The 22,624-nt window shown below is 43.1% G+C and overlaps 1 protein-coding gene across 2 annotated transcripts in view; it reads right to left on the minus strand.

The window, feature by feature from the left end:
• gsg1l (gsg1-like) overlaps window positions 1-17,009 on the minus strand; it is a 38,268-nt gene extending 21,259 nt beyond the window's left edge. For both annotated transcript variants that reach the window (XM_080774986.1, XM_080774985.1), the window contains exon 1: window positions 16,606-17,009. In XM_080774986.1, coding sequence (XP_080631112.1) covers window positions 16,606-16,894 — 289 coding nt within the window. In that variant the 5' untranslated portion in view covers window positions 16,895-17,009. The remainder of the gene's footprint in view (window positions 1-16,605) is intronic.
• Between the last annotated feature and the right edge of the window lie 5,615 nt (window positions 17,010-22,624).

Raw genomic sequence — 22,624 nt, forward strand, 5'->3', positions numbered from 1 at the left:
AATGAAGAATATAAGTATAGTTAATGCAGAACGTAACATTTGCGTGCAGAATACTGTAACCATTAAGAACCACCTGCACGTTTTAAAGCTTAGTTTAACCTTATATGTGTTCATTTTATTTTGCTGCTTGGCGTCAGTGACAAATGAACCCCTCACTATGCACTCATCATTCTCCATACAAAACTATATATATATATATGGAAAACCAACTGGGAAAATAAAAAAGATATTTGGGGTATTAAAGCTGCAACAAATATATGACCCTACACCTACACTGCAGCATCTGTTTGCAATGCTGTGCAGAGTGAGGACAATAGCCCCATGCATCAAACAATGAGATGGTTTCTAGTTTTGTTGCTAGTTGCTGATGTTCGCTAATAGATTATTGATTAAACTGCAGTCAGCTGGGCGAGGTCCGAGACCTAATACAGTTGCTGCGATTAACACAGATTGTCAATTTTTCAGGTGTCAATTATAGTATTTCACTGAAATGTGACAGTGCTTAACATTGTCACAGGTGAACTTGACGTTTGAACATTTTGTTTCCATACAGACGGTCTTGACAAATTGAGTTGGATCAAATTTGACCAATAGTTTTCATGACATTGAGTTGAGAAACACTTCCTCTCACCAGAAGCGACTTATCAGCACTGTAAAGTTGGCCGAGTGGCTAAGGCTCCAAAAAGTGATAAAATCCAGCAATAGCATTTAGAGGGTTTTATTTCTCCCCGAAGCAGCAGTATTACAGTGGAAGGCCTGACAGACCAACAAAAACACTGAAGGCTAGACTCACAAAAAAAGACAAATGAAACTTAGCTTGAAAGCAAACAAAAACCCAGAACTTAAGAAACTGTATGAGGCCATACACCCTTCCAAAAGCAGCTCTCCCTGGGTGTTACCTGCTTGTTGCCCAAGCCACTACTGACCCTCGGCATCCTGCAGCCTCCATTTTATTTTGTAGGTGAGACCATACCAAGACACATAACTAATTGGTAACCACTTAACTCAAATAAGGCAAACTACTGCCCATGAGTTGATTTACACAATTATATATGGTTTTACTAAACCTATTACAAATAAATTTCAGGCACCAAATCATTAACATAAGAGAACATATAACACAAGAGCTCTTGAAACAAAAGACAGACACCCCTCCTGCTCTATAGCACTTGGTATACCTTCCCCCACTCAATCAAGAGGATCACCAGTACTGCAGGAGAGCCAGGTGCCACACAATCACTAGACACAATTCCCAATCAACAGAAATGCTGTTAAAACCCATGCGCCATCTTTGTGTCCTTTTATAATTCATTGTTGGTACCAATAATAAAATAAGAATAACATGCAACACATATGTCCAGTCACACAGTCCTCCAAGCCGGCTTGCTGTTAAATGGAAGCAGCTGTGTAGTAGTCAGTGTATGCCTGTTTGTTCCTCTTTAGTCTATAGGGCACGGGCTGCCCCGTGACAGGCACAGTCAACAAAAAGCATTACAACGCCAAGATTGACCAACCTCTGGTCTTACACAGAAGCCATCCTGCACCTAACAATCACTGTACCCTCTCTGCTGTCTTTACAGTCAAAATAAGGGAAAAGGTGTGGATCACTACAGTAGTCTGTGCTTTCCTCGGTCTATTCCCAACTGCATGAACACAGAATTAGTACAAATTAGAAAAAGTCTCCATCAGGAGGATAGAAGTGTGTGATTTTTGGCAAAATGTTTAGGAAGCTACTCCTGAAAACTTTAGAAGCCAATCTTAGCCAATCAGGATGGATTATGAGAAATCAAACAAACCCGTCTTTCTTGATCACATGACTATGGAGATCATGTGTACCGATTTGCGTGAAATTTTGATAAAATCTGAAGGAGTATTAGAAAATGTGTTTTACATGTCGGCCTCCTGGTGGCACTGTATACAGAGCAGATGTGAAAAATTCCAGGCAAAGGTTTTTCCTTGGTCTCTAGGGAGTGTGCATACAAGGTACATACAGATCTGTGCAGTTATAGGTAAAACACTAATTGGCCAGTTATAGCGCCACCATGAGGCATTTGTGCTTGTCGTAGACATGCACAGAGCAAGTTCAGTCAGGGAACCTCAGTGAAGTTGCTGCCGCCTCAGCATCACGCTCTCATTCACATGATTCACTCAGCCAATCACACACTCACTCCATCTTCATACCGGCTACTTTAACCGGAGGTTTGCATTCCTCCTCCTTCTTCCTTCCTTGCTTGCTGCTGTATACAAACCGGCTGCTCACCCACCTCCACCTAACACTTGTCGTTTTGGATCTACTGTTTAGGTACGGGGGATTCAGAGTCTCTATGGTCGGGACTGATGCGCTTGATCTGAGTACCTAAAAAGCAGATCCAATACATCGCCAAACCATAATAAATATATTGCTCATTGTTATGTTCTAATAATATGGACAATGTGTTATATAATGGTTGAGATGCCTTTAAGAGACTGGTTATTATGGGATGCTACGTAATACACAGCGCGGGAAATAACAAGGCAGTGTGTTCTGTACTGAGACAAGGAACTAAGTAAAGCAGTGTTGTTTCTGGTTCAATCGTGTGTGCGTGTCACTCTTTTACACACAACACTCATCTTATATTCAATAAATATATATTCCATCCATTCTTGAGTTGTCCTGACTGAAACTCTCTCCCCATGCCTTCGGCCTGGTGGAGACAATTACCGGTAGTAATCTACCCATTCGTTTTGCAGAAACTAATGCGTGGATTGTCATGTAACTTGCAGAGCGTATGCATGTTACCTGGAGGATGAACTCTAACCATTTAATGATTCCATGACCTTTCCTCTAACGTCACCATCGGAACAGAATGTCAACTCTCATTTTATGCACTTAGTGAGATCACAGGACTCATGGCGGACTCATACGGTTTGTTCAAAGAGCAACACAGCCAGTGGGGCTTTTAGACTGAGTTATCAGCTGTTTTGTGTGCAGATATCATCCCTGGTTTTGGAATATGCAATGATTCATTCAAGTAAGAAATGACTTTCCAAGTGAATAAATGGCTTTTTGGGAATGACACCTCATATCTCATATTTGTGAGTGATTTATTGCCTTAAGGCAGGAGTAGTATGCAGAGCCAGTGCCTATCTTGACACAGTTCTTCACATTTCGACAGCAAAATAAATTCTGTATCTCCCAGTCAGAAAAAAAACATGTTTCAGAGTGGCACAGACTTTGCTGGTCTACAACACGGGACAGATTAGGCAACTTGTTTCTGAGATGGAAAATTGAAACCCCCCCCCCCCCTCACCACTAATATGTTTTATACGGTAATAAAACATATGACGTTGCACTTGAAACTTGGCACATACAAGGTAATTAAGGTCAATAAATGTATATAAAAACTTTAAATAATAAAAATAAATTAAATTAATTTGAATATATATACATTTTTATGTTTGGGTCAGCCCTACTTTGTTCTGCTGTTCAAACAGCTTCTCGCATCGGCTTTAATTTAATTTGTAACTATAATTTTATTCATTCAAGTTTTTGCCCAGACATTTATCAAAATCTGAGCGAATAACATTAATAGCAGTGAAGCATGCAGCCAAGGATGCCCAGAATGATCCAGCCTGCCTGTCAGGCAGCCAGCCAGCCAGCCAGTGCCAAAGTCATAGCAGCTTCCAACACCAAAACTGAGGCAGACGTGATAGTAATGTATTATGCATTTGTATATTACTAGTCCTTACCTGTTCTGAATATATGAACAGCAAATTATGTTCAGTGTGGGCAATGCAATGTAATAGATCACATTACTGATAGGGGGGGAATTGTTTACAGATGGTCTAACAACAACAGGGTTTATGTCCACCCGGACGGGGAATTGCCTTGGCAACAGTTACAATCCTGTGCACTTTTATATCTGTTGGATGATCATAACATTATGAATACTTGTGATGGTGATGTTCAGTGTGAGCTGTCTTTCAGGTGCCTGTGCGCGTTGGCCGCGATGCTTTCCCAAAGAAGAAGTTCTGTCGACTGACGCAAGAGTAGCTAGTAGTATCCGAGTTTTTTTCCCCCGTGTGGGTCTGTTACGCGGAAAAGTGTGTCCCAGTATTAATCTGTGTCCGTCCCAACATGCATTTCACTGGTGACCCGGAAGTGGACAGACAGACAGCGATTGGTGAATTTAGTAATGATGATACACTATGTAGTGTATAATGCAGAACTTTTTTATTTTTTTTATCAATTATCTAATGTAATCCTGGGTGCTACACTTCCTTTGCCAACCTGGGGGGCAGGAGACTGACTTCATGCTGCCTTCTATATGCATGCAGTCCAAGCTGCTTCTTTTCACCTGACAGGGGAGAGTTTCTCCGGCTGGACATAGCGTGTGGAAGGAACGCGTTATTGTGACCAGTTCCTTTCACCTCCAGGTAGTTTAGAGACCAGGTTTACTGCATGTTTTTTGTGAGGGTACCTATACCTACCCTATGGGACACGGGGAGAACATGCAACCTCCACACAGAAAGGCCCTTTCACCAACCCCGCCTCGGGTATGGGCACTGATGACACGGAGGAGAGAACACACCCCCAGCGTCCCCAGTGGTAATCGAACCCAGGACCTTCTAACTGTGAGGCGACAGCACTACCGACTGTGCCACCGTGCGCTCATATGCACAACATTCTTATCAAGTATTCAAATCAGGTGTGTGTTTGTGATCGCCATTGAACCACTTAAAACGGAGTACACTTTGTTGACTGGAGTACTCCAGGCGTCTATCCTTTGCCCTCCTTTTTTAAATCTCCAAGCTGAGTGGACATTTTAGCCAAATCTCTACCTATTTGGCCGAATATTCGCTTGTCATGACAATAGGGACGCTAGGGTTCATGTGGTTCAGCCACACTGGACTCACACGCCTTAAGGAGAGCCAGTGAAGACACCATCATTTTGTTCCAGCATCATCCCGGAGAGTGTACGAACGGAACTGAATGGAACCGTAAGGGGCAGGGCCCATTTACAGTGGTTGGTTCCATTTACAGTGGCATCGCTGTCAGCACTGATAGCCACTGACAAACCAATTCATCACAGCACGAGGAAGCTGCGTCATCCTCGTTAACGATGGACAGCCAAGGGTATGTGTGTGCGTATGTGTTTGTGTGAATGAGAGACACTCCTTTCTTTGCTTCATTCTCTCCGTCTGTTTCTCATGCACTCACTGTTGGGTTTCCTACCCAAACGCATTTGTGTGTCGTCACCACCTGCAAGTGAAGACGGAGCCCCCACCGGGAGGACATAAGCCTCTATCCTATCTTCCCGCCCAGCTGACAGGTGCCACCTGAACCCGTAGGAGCGCCTTGACAAATTTCACTGAACCAAATGGGTCCATTTGGTCCATTTGTGACCGAGGCTAAATGAAGTTCAGTCTTCTCGCTGGGTCTTTTTTTTTCACAAGGAGAAAAACCTCTAGTGAATTTCTTTCTACAGATTTCTGTTCCGTCTAAAATGTGTTAAAGCCACAATAGCAATCTGGTAATACCAGGCTAGATTTAGCTTAGATGTCAAAGCTTAAATTGCCATGAAGACAGTAGAGTTATGGAATTTACATAAAACATTGTAAATGCAGCTTTGCCTTGAATAAACAAACAATGAGCGACACCCACAGCCACATTACTGAAGGGAGCGAGAACAACGATCTGGTACCATCCACTTATAAAACAAACATGGGTACATTCTCCTTCTACAGCACTGCCACCCAAGTGTGGAACGCCCTGACCCCTTCCCTCAAACAATGGCCCAAGGGAGAGGAAATTATCCCTTTTTACACCCCCATCTTTTTTCTTCCACTCATATAGTGTTATATATTTTGTGATGATATGGAATTTTGTTGCTATTTCATGTCATATGATGCGTGCGAATTGAATACATAGGACAGGATATGATTGAGAGGGAGGTCGAGGGTTAAGTGAAAAAAAGTGACGCCTACTCTTCCTTCCGGAGATGCATTCAACAATAAAGGCTTTCATTATTATTATCATTGACGATTACCAGGGAAAGAAAACTGAAACTCACTAAGAGCAGCTGGCAGCCGTTGCTAGGCTACAGGTAAGGTAAATAAAGTGGATGCATTCAGTGTGGAGTGCTATTTCTGGAGATAATTGCACTCTCAGCCAATCACAATGCACGGTCGGAAATAACTAAAAACGGTCGGCGTAATACTAAAGGACATACTGTACTGTACTGTATGCCTTAAAATAGTCTTTTAAATATGTATCGCTAACTAGAGAGCAAATTGCTTTGTTGGGATGTCATCTCCACTTCCATTAGACATAGGCCATTTATCAGTATTGTGATGCTTCCCTCAATGACACATGCACAACAAACAAGACGTACTGTAGAGAGTCTGGTAAGGCTGTTGAAGACGTAGTGTAAAGAGTCTGTTAAGGCTGTTGCCTCCATGTCCAATCTTGAACTAGCAGTTACTGTGCACTCAGTGGTGAAAAGTAACTAAGTACATTTACTTAATACTAGGTACTGTACCTAAGAACAATTTTGCGGTATCTATTCTTTTCTGTACTTTACCTGAGTATTTCCAAATTCTAATACTTTTACTTCTACTCCACTGACCACTACATCTCCGATCCAAATATTGTACTTTTACTCCACTACATTTATTTGACAGCTTTTTGTTACTAGTTACTTTGTACGTGTGTACGTATGTGGATAATTAGTATTAAAAAACATACATTAATCACTTCAGCTATATACATTTAGGCCATTTGAAAATAGCTGATCTACCTAAACAAGCTCACAATGTGTCGGTTGCATTTGTACACTCTCTCTGAGGACAACGCTCCACACGTCCCAAACTCTTCTCCCTTCTGGCTCCAAAACTATGGAATGCACTTCCCATTACAATCAGAACTGCAGATTCACTCCCAATCTTCCACGCAGTCTGAAAACACACCTCTTGGCCAGCCGGGGCGCCTGATGGAGGGGAAAGGAACTGGTTGGAATAACGTGTTCCTTCCACGCGCTACGTCCAACCAGGGAAACTCCCCCCTGTCAGGTGTAAAGGAGCAACTTGGACAGGAAGGAAGGAAGGAAGCATGAGTTCAAGTCCGTTGCTCTCCCCAGGTTGGCGGAGGGTGTGTAGAGCCCAGGATCACATTAGATGATTGACACAGGGGTGAAAATGGGTTACAAAATCGTGGGATAAATAATATATAAATAACACACCTCTTCAGACTCCATCTTAGCCCTCCTACAGGCGTATGCACAGGCTCAACTTATTTAAATAGCACTTTATGTAGACATAGCACTCTATAGTGTATACACAAGTTTCCTTAGATAGATATTTCACTTACGTAGGATTCATGATGACTTTTTTATGTTTTGATGTATTAGCATGATTTTTTGTTTGCTTATTGTAAATCACTCTGGATTAAGAGTGTCTGCTAAATGCCTAAATTGTAAATTGTAATTAAATGAACACTCAGGATTTGACAGTGTAAACTCACCTCCGAGACGCTAGCTTGCTAATAGGGATGGGGGGACATGTCTGAGGTTAGGAGCAGTATAAATCTACAGTGTGTTTTCACGAGAGCAACTCATAACTAAATAATACTGTGAGAAAGACAAAGGTGAATGTCGTGCCTGTGTAGCACCACGTGCTCATCCATCATATAGCATGGTAGGTAGCATAGTGTCACGGACGCTAGAGTTTACAATATCCCTGGAGAGTCCAACCATAGTGTTTGTGTCTGCGTGCACACGCCTGCCCTTGTCTGTCTACTGTTATGAGGATGAAGTGTCCGCTCATCGAAAGTAAGGTGATGATAATACATCTGTTGGCAGTCCTCACAGCCACAAAATACTATTTTAGGGTCTGGTACATAGCTTTAGATATATTAAACGTAAATTTGGGTTAGACCAACAACTGTAATCAATGGGCAGAGTTATGACTATATGGGTGTGTTCGTGCAATGGAATACAGATCTACATTCCATTGCCGTTACCATTCAAACTGAGGGTAGAAACTCATTAAGTAAATAAAGTAGGTAGTCCGTTTGAGAACAAAGGTGTTTAACAAAAAGTATTTATATTTTATATAAATATTAATTGTAACAGGCACTATTCAAATATAATATAGCTTTAACAAGATTTCCCCCTCCGGGTTATGGGATATAGCCTACTGTTAAACCAGTAAGATTTTGTGCACAAAACCTCCTGTTTTTGTTTTCCAACCATGCATTTCCCAATAAAAGCCAATATACTAATTTGTTGTCTGGGGTACCCTACGAGTCTATACACGTTGCCCCCTGAAGCTTTCCCTCTACATCAAATATCCTCACCAAAAATACCCATCTAATCTCAGCTAGACAGCAGATCTGGTATTGTCATTGAATGTTCGCCTATTATGCATTGCATAGTCAAAATTGTGATGCTAGGGTACATTTAGTTTAAGTGTGTTGTGGGACCTTAGTGCTCTGACATTGGAAATGTGTATGGGGATATAACAGTAATGAGTGAGCAACAGGATACACAGAGAAAATGTCCACGATCAATACGGTACTGAGAAATAGTACGGTGATACTCAGCCGTGTCTAATTTCTCAGCACAGCTATTCCCAGTATTGACAAACTGGGCAGCTCGTGGGCATGTTGACTATAGCATGGTGATGCTCCGTCTTCCCTCGGGCCAAATGGAAAAGGACAGATATTTATGCATTAGTGATTCACAAGAACACTATTTGTTCTTGTAAACAACAAGATTCACTGACATGTGTTCAGTATGCATTAGATTACGCCCTAACCTGATTCTTGACATTCCCCATTAACTTTCACTTCACCGGGGCTTCACTTCGTGGTTGTCTGGCATTACAGATTACATTGTGGATCTTCTGTAGTGGAATAGTCATTTAACTCCTTAAAACCTCACAGCGCATCACTTCGTGCTACGCTGAGTGCTTGTACAGTACTTTGACCCAATGGGTAGAAGTATAACAAAGAAACACTGTCCATAGCAACGTGTGTGGTGTTATACACGCTGCACGTATAGCCCACAGCCCTGTACAAGTACGTCCCTTATCTCAGCAGATGAAAGCCCGTGGCCACGGGTCACAGATCACTGGACACTGCAGTGTGCCATAACTCAGGCTCTCTCCTGTCTTAACCAGCAGGCTGGATCATCCATAACCCACGTTGAACACCCACGCCCTCAGCCTAGACAGCAGGCATGCAAAGAGAGGGCCCTTCCTCACCACGGCTCATACTAGATAAAGAAATACACTGTCTTACACGGTGTACACAGTCAAAATGTGTTCATTTAATCCTCGGCGCGTAGACGTGGAACCAAATGGACCCTTGCGGATCTGTAACTCTGAGAGTGTACAAATGGAACCAAATGGACCCTCACAGGTCTTCTGATATAAATATTTCATACTGGATGTATACTCCACTCATCTCAAGTCCATTGGCAAACATGGCAAGCACCACAACCCACATAGGTTGGTAGGACGCTCTGATTGGTTCAGAAACTTCAGACCGGTGTTTCATGTTGAAACCATCTGAAACGTCAAAATAAAATGATCACCATTTCCGTTTCCCTACACCTTTAACAGGGACTCGAACATTGCAAAGAATTAAAATCACTAAACAATTTTTCTTTTCATATTTTTCTAAAACAGCAACAATAACCAATCTGCAAGCTCACAACACGTCACATTGTGAGCTTGTAGATCTGATATTTCCGCTATTTTGTCATACAATTGAATATATCACAGTCAGAAATCAGGACTTAACTTGGACCGAAATAATTAAAAACAGCTCTGGTCTGATGCTACTGGTTCAGCCACTTTTTCAACAGCTTGTCATTTTGAATAATGTACTATATTTCTGAGAGGACGAGTCACTTTTATATGGGCTTCTAGTTTATCTGATCTGGGTTCTGTTGATTTGCAGTCTGCATGTTGACATTGTTCTCACAATGGAAATTTGCAATTCCTTCCATGCGTACTGAATAATGTGGAGGTAGGGACATAAAACTGCAGTAAAGGTCAGACATCAGACGTCAGCAGTAATGAAAGGAGTTTTGTTATTGTTGTTATTTGACAGAAGGCCAACAGAATAAGGCGCTTTAGTATAAATCGGAGGTAATGGAGCAGTGTGTTGATGGTGCACTAAGTCAGTTCACTCATGACAATCATTCTATTTTTACACCTGTCCATCGTATCATCAAAAAGGGAATGGGGTATTTTGACACACATGCCTGCATGTACACACACACACACACACACACACACACACACACACACACACACACACACACAGAGAGAGAGAGAGACAGACGCACGCAGGGAGGGAGGGAGGGAGGGAGGATATCATACAAACATTTGTCATTGCCTTCGATTGGATATACTCAGTGTAATGAGTGATGGGTGATGATTTGTGATCATACATTGCATAGTCTTATTGATTCACAAAGACAATGAGGAAATGTTCATTGTTATGCAGCCATTCTGTGAACCATAAAAGGTCAGGTGTTCTGGTTCCTTGGTGGCCAGATAAACTCCTGTGTCTCCTCAGCTGAGACTTAAAGGCAGTCCATACTGTCTCCGACCACAAAACTTTTCGTCGGAAAGATCGGACTTAAATTTTTTCTCCGAAGTAGAGTTCGGAGAGTCACAACATATGGGAGTGCAGCTTTCAGAACAAAAAGGAATGCGTTTCAGAAGTTGCGAGTGACGTGACGTCATGTTGTAGTTGTACCGGAGCTTTCCGACAGTATGGACTGCCCTTTAAACCGCAGCAGAGCTAGAGCATCATTTCCACATTTGGTGATTTTTGAAAGTGACTATTTGTGACAGAAAGAGTCACAGAGTCCAGTGAATGTTTTTTTCAAGGCTGTCTACTAAAAACGTAGGGCAGCCAGTTTATCAGGGGAGCTATCACTAAAACTAATTAGAGGTGAGTGTGTAAAGCGGTGTGTGTGCTGTAATAATGTAAACGTGCCAAGTCAAATGGCGAGCCTGGCAGCCGATTAGACCTGAATCCAAAATGTAATTAAAGAGTGACTCGGCTCGTCAGGGACCTTATGACTCCTCAAACATCACAATTAGTATTCCTAGACCTTGATCACTCAGGATTGCTGAAATAATGCAATAACATAAAATAGCCCCTGGTCAGATCTTGAGTGTGCAGTTAATTTCCATTGCAATAATATTTTCTATGCTCTAGGCCAGGGGTTCTCAACCTGTGGGTCACGACCCCCCGAGGGGTCGCCAAATTATTTTGGGGGGGTCCCAAAATTATATATTAAAAAAAGGAAATTAAGAGTACGTCGTGCATGCATAAACTTTCCATATCTGGTTTCAATATTCATTTATGATATATTTTCTCTATTTTTAAGGTTATTTTTGCAGTCAGTTTGTACTGGTGGTGGAGAGGGGGGCGAGGCGGGGGTCCCCAGCCAAAAACATTGAGAACCCCAGGCTAGGGCATGGTTTCTCAAACTAGGGTGCTGTGATGCAAGTCCATGGGTGCAGGATACTTTAATATATATATGTCAGTCAGATAACTCACAAATAGATTTAACCAATGTTTATTGTAGAATGAGAATAGAGGGTATGCGCGTGACATCATCATCATACCCAGAAGTTATGCGTGAACGCCTACTGAGTGGCAAAAAACTACTTTCTGGCCTTGACAGCTCATACATCCAAACAGAAAAGTCCTGTCTGATAGCATTAAATGACATATACAATATTAAACTCACTTTGCTACTCACTTTGCCATATATTAGTGTGTGCATATAATAGTTTATCTTGGCGTTTCTCCCTGATCAGCACAATTAAACACCATAGATTTCTATACAGGCTCCCGGACGACTCTGACGCGAGTTTAATCACACTCTCCACGGGAGAGCAGATACTCGTTCCCACGGTGCAGCTGCACACATCAAAAAGATAACTTCAGTGCAGGCAGGCGGCGGAGAGTCAACCCAGTGTATTTATGACGCAGCTTGCAAATCAATAGAATGTGAACGTGCTGTAGTCTGCATGCACAACTTAGAACTGTGGACTCTGTGACACAGTTTCTCATTGTAGCTGGTCACATCTCATTGCTATAGTGCTACTGTTTGGCTGATATTTCGATTATTTGACTTTGTTACAGAGATTGATACTGCAGCTTCTGCTGCCACAAATGCTGGAGATGTCACTCTCCATTTTTCTATATATTTTAGGTGCATGGTCTAGTCTAGTGAGTCATGTGACAATGACTGTCAAAAAAGTTTTTTGTGTGTTTAATTCACTGTACCGTGCAAAGAAAGTAACCTACAGGCTGCTGCTCAAAGGTCGCAGCGATATCAATTTGACTGCTTATCACTGTAGCTGGATAATAAATGTTAATTACAATAAGAGTGTTTAATTACTTTCTGTAAATCTCGCAAAAGTTTGCCCCCTCTCTCTCTCTCTTACACACACATGCACGCACGCACGTGCACACACACACACACACACACACACACACACACACACACACACACACACACACACACACACACACACACACACACACACACACACACACACACACACACAGTATACGCACTCAATCACACAGGCACTCAACACTTAATCTCTGTCTTTCCCTCTGTTTGTTCCTGTGTGCCATCAAACCACCTCTGATGTCACCCAAAGGTTGAATGTGTGTGCTTGTGTGTATGTGAGAGAGAGAGAGAAAAAGAGACGGAAAGAGAGAGACTAAGTGCATGCATGTGTTCAGGTATGGCCCCCCCATACCTGAACACATGCATGCACATGCATGCACTTAGTCCAGTGAATGAAACTGAAACAGAAACAGGCAGAGAGAGACAGAGACAAACCGAGACAAAGACAGACAGAGAGCGAGATGGAGACAAACATCAACAGAGATAGTGAGAGAGAGACAGAGAGTGAGAGAGAGAAAGAGAGAGACAGAGAGTGAAAGAGAGGGAGGAAAAGATTGAGATGAGAGGAAAGTGAGAGAGATAATGTCATTAAACAGCATGGCGGTGCGTGTGAGAGTGGAACAGCTCTTTCATCTGCTCATCCACAGAAAGATGCACGCTGCAGGAGCGACAACACAGACTTCCAGACAGTGTATAGTCACTGGAATCTCACCGACAATATCATTAAGCCCAATTTATGCTCCACCGCGGGACACTGTCGGAAATAGCAGACCTACAAGCTCACAACGTTGTGGGAGCTTGCAGGTTGCCTATTCTCGGCCCTGTGACACCGGCGCACGACGAAGTATGACTGTGCTTTTCGAACGCTGACATCATTACCACAGCTGGACAATGTATGATCATAAAGTAGCGGAAACAACACTGTTAACAGCTATCGAACCAATATGCGGCTGAAATAATGTGTCCGGGTCATTTCCGTGACAATCTAATTCACTACCATGCAGGAGCATAATTCAAGCAATCAAAGCAGCACAACGTAACGCTTCTTTCTCACACCCAAATGAACCATTTTAGGCTTATGTGTTTTTGGCCCATAACAGCAAATCTTTGTTCATGCGTCCCCGTGTGGACAAGATTAACGGAAGTTTATAAAAAATACCTGTTGGTGTATGCAGCCTTAACCGACGATCAACAACGTGGAAAATAACTACAAGCTCACAACGTGTCACATTGTAGATCTGTTATTTTCGCCCAATGTTATTTTCGCTCCATAATAAGGACGCTAGGTTCATGACTGTGGTTAAAATGTATAGGTTTCTATGTTATTAAGAGGTTACTGCCACTGGTATGCCTTTGCACAAAATATTAAACCAGGCTCTCTTTATCTGCAATTCTGCATGCCAATTTTAGATAGGCTACTGCTGTAGGTCTGCTATTTTTTGAAAAGGACTGACATAGAAACATAGCTTTTTCAGAAAACTGTCAGGATGTAGAAGACATTTTTTTAATCTGATCTCAGGTCAGAATGGGTTAAGAGTGACTCAGAATATGAGTGTTGCCCTTCTTTCCACACCAGTGAGAAATGTCCCATTCACTGTTGTCTGTCACCTTCATCCATAACTTACCCCTGGCTCCTTCCCTCCATTATAGGCCAAGTGTGATCAGCCAGCAGGGACACAATATAATACGGCAGGTTGTATTACTAGCTGCTTGGGCACAGCTTGACTGAATATAAATTGCAAATATAGAGCAGATGGTTTTCCACTCATCCTTATCTATTACAGTACACACCCAAAATGACCATGCCTGAACAAAAACATAAGCAAAACACCTGATATTGTAGCAAAAACACTCAGGGTTACTTGAATACAGCTAAATGTGGCCTACTTTAAACCACATGGACCCTAACTCGCCAATTCTGGACATAACTCATACAGTAACATACAAACAATCTGCAAGACTGGGCGAACAAGCTCTACAACGATATATATCTTGTAAATTGGGGGTTTAGGGTGAGATGTCTATATTTCAGGTAGACTAATGACCCCACCCCTAAATAAATAAATAAATATATAATTATCTACTTACAGATACCATCTATGCATTCTTCAGGCCATACAGTACTAGTAGTAAGGAGTGCAGCTTATTAATGCATCCTTCACTCTTTAGTAAGTTTAGTTAGACGAGATGCTCCACAGTGGGCAGCAAAATCCCTGAGTGGAGTCCATTTTTACACTGACAGATATTATGCTCCTAAAATATGTAGCACGTGCCCCTGCCAAATGATAACTCTAGGGACATTTTAAGAGGCGTTTGAAAACTAATCTTTTCAAGTTAACCTCCAATCCACTGTACCAGCCCACATGTATCCTCATTTAACTTGGCTTTGTGATTTGGCTTCGCTGCTATTCTTTATACTGCCTCCCTATTGTCTTTACCACTTTAAACCATCTATACTTAGTCAAAGCGGACCTGAGTTGCAAGTAGTGTATTTTTCCCCGCTCTACACCAAATCTCTTCAACGAGTTCTACGTTCTACAAGCTCACAAAACAAGTTGTGTTATGATCCGTTGTGAGCTTGTAGATCGGCTATTTTTGCGGCGAACATTCCCCGAAGAGTAGGGCTGCTGTAGCCAGGGTTCAAGTGGTTAATGCAATGAAGTACCTCGAGCTATACAGTCCAGTCTTTCAAGAGTGGAGAATGTAATATTAGACAGCCAGGAACAGAGAACTCTCTCTTTCTACTGTTGCACTGTGACTGGCTGTGAAGTTGCACAGGTACAGTAGCATGGTGGGCTCAGACAAGCCTCTGTTTTGATACCCCCCCATATGGTCATCCATTTGTATTGCCGGCGCCGGTGGGGATATGTTTTATTCCTGCTTCTGGTGAGAATTAATTACATGTGCATGCATTTCCTTGTCTTGTTTGATTAGCCAATATAATTAAACATGTACGTTAACATGAATCCCTATTTCGCTATTCGTCATTGGACAAAGTACTGTACTATTAAGAATTAAATTATTAAGAAAATGTAACCCCCCCCCCCCCTTTTCTGTTTGTTTGTTAGTTTTTTACAAATCAAACCCTGTACACAATAATAACATATCCCTCTCTGGTTGTTTGTGACAGATCGGATGGCAGATGTGTCCCCAGACTGCTCCATCCCAGTAGCCTCCTTAACACCTCCCAGGGACAGGGTATCAATCATTAGCTTGGCTGCAGGGCTGCGGGGAAGCCTGCTGTCCTGTCCACAAATCACTGCACTGCCTCAGGTATCAGTGGTAATAGTGGTGTCGACAATAGATTGTATGGTGAATGATGAGAATGTAAGGGAATGCAATGGTTTGCGTCCAGTCCCCCACGAAATGAATGCAAAACATCTTAGCATCGACAGATATTATGCTCTCTCTCTCTCTCTCTCTCTCTCACACACACACACACACACACACACACACACACACACACACACACACACACTCTCTCTCTCTCCACAATAGCCAGGTTGGCATTTCGCTGAAGTCAGCAAAAACTAAGAGAGATCACGAACCGTGGGCTATTTATAATGCATAATTGGGTTTGCCTGTATTTATCCGTGCGCCAAGACACGCGCAAGGCAAGGCATGCATGAATATGTAGCCTCATGTGCTACATGAGGCTACATGGGAGGATATTACTGTATGACCAAAAAACATACATGGAAGGATATACCATGGAGGAATAAAATAACTTTGTGAGCTTAGAGCAATAAACGGGGTGGCACTTTTACGCACGTGGATAAACGGCGATTTTACGCACTGTAATCCTACAAATGGAACCACACGGACCATGAGGTTCTGTAACTCTGACTGCGTTTCACGCCACGGGTCCAAATGTAACCAAATGGACCCATTTCGTACCATGTGTGCACTCTCAGAGAGATAGGGTAACTTGAAAATAAAAAGTTTGAGAACAACTGTCTAGCGTGGACTCCTACCTAATAGTGCCATCATGGTAAAGGATATTCTGAGGAAAACCTGGAGACTGACACTCAGTATTTGGGTTATGATCAAAATAAGAATGGTGTAAATTGATTTTGCAATCGTCTCTAGACTAGAGTTACATGGACCCGGCCGGTTGGGAAACGGGGTCCGGCCGGGCGGGTGGCACCCCCACCGAAGCTCTCACCAGACTCACCTGTCCCGTGGATGTTCTCCTCGCACGAGTACCAGATGCCGGTGTGGAAGTGGCGGAGGATGAAGCGGTCGTCGCCGGTCTCCCAGCTGTAGTGCACCTTGCTCTGGTCCGTCTCGTTGACGCCGTAGTCGATGCAGTTGTGCTTGCGCTGCTTATTGCAGGTGGGCTTGGGGACGCGCTGGGTGCCCTCGCACCAGTACGTGGTGACGAAGGCGGTGGTGGAGAAGAGCAGCGCCACCAGGTTGAGGAAGACGGAGAGCAACGCGCGACACTTGCGCGTCGTCTTCATCGTGCGAGACGCGTGGGGGGAAAGTTCATGAAACTATGGATGGAAGAGGACTATAAAAAGGCGCACGCGGGGGACGGGGGTTGAGTGGGTGGGGAGACGCGTGTTTCTGCTTCTCTCTCTCTCTCTCTCTCTCTCTCTCGTCGTCTCTCTCGGTTAAATAATGAACGCCGACGAGGCTTAAAAAGCGGTCCAATTACCGTCTACTTCACATCACATCTTCGGGCGCGTGTGAGGAGTGCGCCACGATCCAGCGACGGGTTCACAGTGTTCACTGTGGCTGTCGATACATCGCACTGTTGCCTCTCTCTCGCTCTCTCTCTCTCTCTCTCTCTCTCTCAAGCTCTCTCGCTCTCTCTTTCTCGCTCTGTCACAACACACACACACACACACACACACACGCACACACACACACACACACACACACACACACACACACACGCTCTCTCTCTCGCGCTCAAACTCTCTCACGGACGCACGACGCACGCACGCACACACACACACACACACACACACACACACACACACACACACACACACACACTTTTCTGGCATAGAGGGATCGGCAAAACATATCGCTGTCAAATTGTCTCACATAGCCTACTTGAATTCACTTTTCAGTTTCCACGTTTGGAATTTTGCCCGCGTTCATTATAGAGAGGAGACTCAGGAGAGAGAGAGAGAGTGAGAGAGAGAGAGAGAGAGAGATAACAGGTATGGGCTTTAACACTTAAATAAAATATGTGACTCTATCGGTAACTTGGCACATCGCAGCAGCCCACTTAAAGCTCTTCTCATCTGTAACCTTTTTTTTATTTTCGAAGTTATGCCTATAATACTGTAATATGCAAAATAGCATATTAATAGCAAAGCAATTCATATAGCAAGTACTCTACACATTTAATGTGGAAGCATCAAGTTTCAACAGTCTTGTGCATTAATAGCACTATTCTTCATTAGCAAGCTTTTTTTAATCAGCGAATGTTAACACAGCGTAGAAGTTGCACTGTCTGTCTTTTCATTAAACTATAGGATTGGAATACTCACAGTCCTCCATTCGCTTTCATCTGATAGGACTGCAGATCAGCTGCGTCCACTAAAGTATGAATCCCAAAACTGGTCTTCTCTCCTCCCTTAACGCCACTCAGACCCTATTAGATTACATAGATGACAGAATGACAGAATGAAGTGAGGCAAGGAGAAGGAAATTAGGTTTGGGGTTAGATTCTTTCAGTGCTCCAGCATCACAGATGAGATGCCAGTGGTTGACAGCATCAAACGAAACTATGTGCTCTATGTATGGGTTAGAGCAGGGCTACTCAACCTTGGATGGCTCAGGGGCCACTCAGCAAAATACCAAAAGGGCCGCAAGCCCAAATAATGTTGATCCTATATTGGATTTTTTTTGTCCGTGATTTTCTAACACATTGTGAGTTGTCTAAAAATTGAGGAAACACACAGAAAACTGACTACATTTCCATCTAGGAAAGGCCAAACCTCATTGAACAAAATTATTGTCATGACATGGAATGATTATTAATAAAATTAAGTTACAAAATTAGGCTTTTATTCACAAAATGTGATGAGAACATGAACAGACTACTTAGAGAAACAGATAGGTTGTTATTGATTGCAACATGACTTAATAATCAATACAATAAAATAAAATCTTGCACATAATAGAAATGGCATGGCTCCAATGTGGTACTTGAGTGGGATCACAGCCTTGACTTCCATTGTAAAACACATAAAAAAAAAACACAAAATAGTGCAGGCACTTCTGTGGCCTACACTGTCACTGGCAGTGTGCATACAATATTTGTTGTTGATCAGTCCAGCAGTTTGCAAGACTATAGCTCTGGACAGACAGACAAATGCATTTAAATGCATGCTAGTGCGAGGGTGAGTCTGGAGCTCTGGAACTGCTGGACCAATTAGCATCAAACGTTTTGTGCATGTGATTGTGATAACAAATGGAGCCAGTTTTGGACTATGTCAAAGAGAGCAGACTTTGATTCTGACCGTTTCATGATTCGTACCCTGTTTGTGTAAGGACAGCTCACCCTTATTTTCTTTCACAAGCCTGTACCACTTGGAAATTATTTTCTTTCGTTATTTTTCATTTTTTAGTTTTCATTGTTTTTGTTTTTATATTATATAGTATAGTTAATATGTACACTGTCTTGTATGTAAGTCTGTCGTGTTGTCTGTCAGAAAAGAGAAACTCAAAATAAATTATGAAAAAAAAGCAATGAGATAACCTGGTGTTGGATTACTATGCAATTTTCACACTGTATTGAAATTAATGGAACAAATGGCTGCATGGAAGGGCAGCGTTGGATCAGGGGGTAGAGTAGCCATATGGTAACCGCAAGGTTGCCAGTTCGAACCCAGGCTCCCCCAGAGTTAGTGCCAAAGTGTCCTTGAGCAAGACACTGAACTTGAAATTGTTCCTGATGTGCTGGTAGGGCCTTGCATGCATGGTTTCCACCACCATCGGTGTATGAATGTGTGTGTGAATGGGTGATAATGCACAATCTTTGCAAAGCGTCTTGGAAAAATGCACCATTTACCAAGTTAGGAAAACACATTGGGAAATCAAAAATAAAAACAGCGTCTCCCTTGCTGTTTTTTTTTTTACAGGTGAGAGAATCCTATACTTTCTTCAAATTGATTTCTCCTCCACTATTGCCACATGAGGCACCATCCATTAAAAATATTAAAGAAATACAAATAATAACATCTAGTAAAAGTCCTGGCATTGCCCTGAGCTGTAGACCTATAGACAGAGGCATGATAAGGTTTAATTCAGTTTGCAAGGTTTACTGTAATTCACAATTTGCGTCCTTACTTTCGTCTTCAATGTTTGTGTTCTCACTCAAATGGCCAGCTTTGAGTGTGTCAATAGCATTCAATGTTTGTGTTAACACAATGTTTGTGTGTGCACATATATACATATATGTGCGAAATAAAAATTAAATTAAATGAACCATCAAAGCTGGACATAGCGGGGAATAGCGCCCTTCCCAAAAAAAGAATGCCCAAAATAAGGATTCATTATTCAAATATTGTTTTATTAATCGATTATACTTCATAGTCGATTCAATGAACTAGGATTAGTGAAAGAGGACATCCTTCACATTGATCGGCCAGCACAGTGGGCATCAAAACCACCCGGACCACCCACACACCCCGGACCACCCACCCACCCTCCGTCAGCCATCCATCACCATCCATTTCAAGGGTCCAGCCCCCAATCAATAGAGGCTGAATTGGCTGTGTGTGTGTGTGTGTGTGTGTGTGTGTGTGTGTGTGTGTGTGTGTGTGTGTGTGTGTGTGAGTGAGAGTGAGAGAGATAATTAATTAATTTGTGGGTGTGTCTGTTTGCATGCATAATGCTTCATGATTTCATGTTCAATGTGGACTCCAGGAAGATTAGCTGTTGCTTCCGAGTGTGTGTGTGATGTGTGTCTGCACGCGTGTGTGTGTGTGTGTGTGTGTGTGTGTGTGTGTGTGTGTGTGTGACGAGATCCAAAACCGCCTTAAACAAGCCTCAACATCTTTTGGTCGTCTACGGAGAAGGGTGTTTTTGAACAGAGACATCAATCTCCACACCAAAGTGCTGGTGTACAAAGCAGTTTGCGTCCCCACACTACTGTATGGATGAACCAACACCAACTCAGGTGGCTGGGTCATGTCATCCATATGCCCAGCCATAGACTCCCACGCAAAGTCCTCTACGGCCAATTACATCTTGGTCAACGCAGTGCCGGTGGGCAGAAGAAGCGGTTCAAAGACCAAATTAAGACCACACTGAAGAGAGGCCAGATCAACCCCTCTTCACTGGAGGAACTTGCTTCCTGTCGCGACCTCTGGCGTTCTCGCTCCGCACAGGGAGTGCAGCATATAGAAAGCCAGCGCACACAACACCGTGCAGCAAAGCGTGCAAAGAGGCATGCCCGCAAAGCTACCCCTGTTCCCCCCAGTACCGCTTCCAGTACCACTTTCATATGCCTGGTCTGCAACCGTGACTGCGGATCCAGGATCGGACTATACAGCCACCAGAGGACTCACAAATAGGAGAAGATGGTCATCATCGGACACGATGGACAACCACAAGCAAGCAAGCAAGTGTGTGTGTGTGTGTGTGTGTGTGCGTTTGTGTGTATTTGGGGGGAGGGTTGTATTTGTTTTTGTTGTGTGTAAACATGTGTGTGTGTGCATGCGTGTGTGTGTGTGTGTGTGTGTGTGTGTGTGTGTGTGTATAGCATAGCTTTATGACTATACTGGGAGAAATGTTCCCACAATGTTCGATTTCCCCCAGGGAAAAGGAAACGTGAGGCTGACCTGAGATCACCTGGTGCAGAACTGTAGAGGAAAATTTCTGTTCCAAAATGTGATGTCCTCGCAATACAATTCAATTCAACAGAGCTTTATTGGCATGAGAACACATACCGTACGTTTACATTGCCAAAGCAAGTGTCACGTAGCATATAATAAAACCATTTACGAATAAATGGGGAAAGTATTTATAGGCCTACCGTTTACATTGTGTGAACAGAGCTGTCGCATTACAACTTGAAAAACTGGCTTACAAAACCACTAACAAAATAACAATGTCCATGTCTGCGTGCGTGCGTTTAATATGGTGCGCCTGTCCTGGGTTCGATTCTTGCTGGGGGACGCATGGATGCTGGGGGCGTGTTCTCTCCTCTGTGTCATCAGTGCCCATACCCTATAGGTGTGGTTGGCGAAAGGGCCTTTCTATGTGGAGTTTGCATGTTCTCCCCATGTCCCTTAGGGAATAGGTATTGGTACCCTCACAAAAAACATGTAATCCTGGTCTCTAAATAAAACTGCCTCCCGATGGAGGGGAATGGAACTGGTTGGAATAACCACGCACTACCTCCAACCAGGGAAACTCCCCCTGACAGGTGAGAAGAAGCCACTTGAAATCCTCATGCAGTGAAGAAAGTATAGGTCAGTCCGTTGCTCTCCCCAGGTTGGCAGAGGGAGTGTAGCGTCCAGGATCACATTAGATCAGCGGCCCCCAAACCTTTTTGGCCGTGCACCCCGTTACCTCCCGACCTAGCTGACGCATCCCCCAACGCCAAGTCTCGTTGCATTTGGCCGAGAATTATACATTGTTTATATGATTATGGCAAATAATCACAGAATGTCACTGCACTGAGAGACATGCAGTTGCTGTATACTCCCGCAGCTATATACATCTCCTTACAACAGTGGTTTACTGGATTTTGCCGTTTGTGCGAAATAACATCACAATACCGCCATTATCCTTTTCATACCACGCACCCCCAGAGAGTGTTTGCGCACCACAAGGGGTGCACAAGTTTGGGAATCCATTCCTAAATTAGAAAATTGTCACTGGGTGAAACGCCAGGACAACACTCCACACGTCCCAAACTCTTCTCCCTTCTGGCTCCAAAACTATGGAATGCACTTCCCATAACAGTCAGAACTGCAGCCTCACTCCCAATCTTCCGCCGTAGTCTGACTCCACCATGGCCCGTAGCACTTGCCATAGCCTAGCCCCTTAGATAGCACTTTAAGTAGACTTGGATAGTATTTTAGACAGACTTATAGCTCGTTACGTAGACAGCACTAGAATTGCATTTCATGTAGTCATAGCACTTTATAGTACACATGTATATTGTATAATATATAATATAGTATAGTATGTATAGTTGGCATAGATACTCCACTGTTACG

This window comes from Protomyctophum bolini (assembly GCF_963924005.1).
Source record: "Protomyctophum bolini genome assembly, chromosome: 11".
Lineage (NCBI taxonomy): Eukaryota > Metazoa > Chordata > Actinopteri > Myctophiformes > Myctophidae > Protomyctophum > Protomyctophum bolini.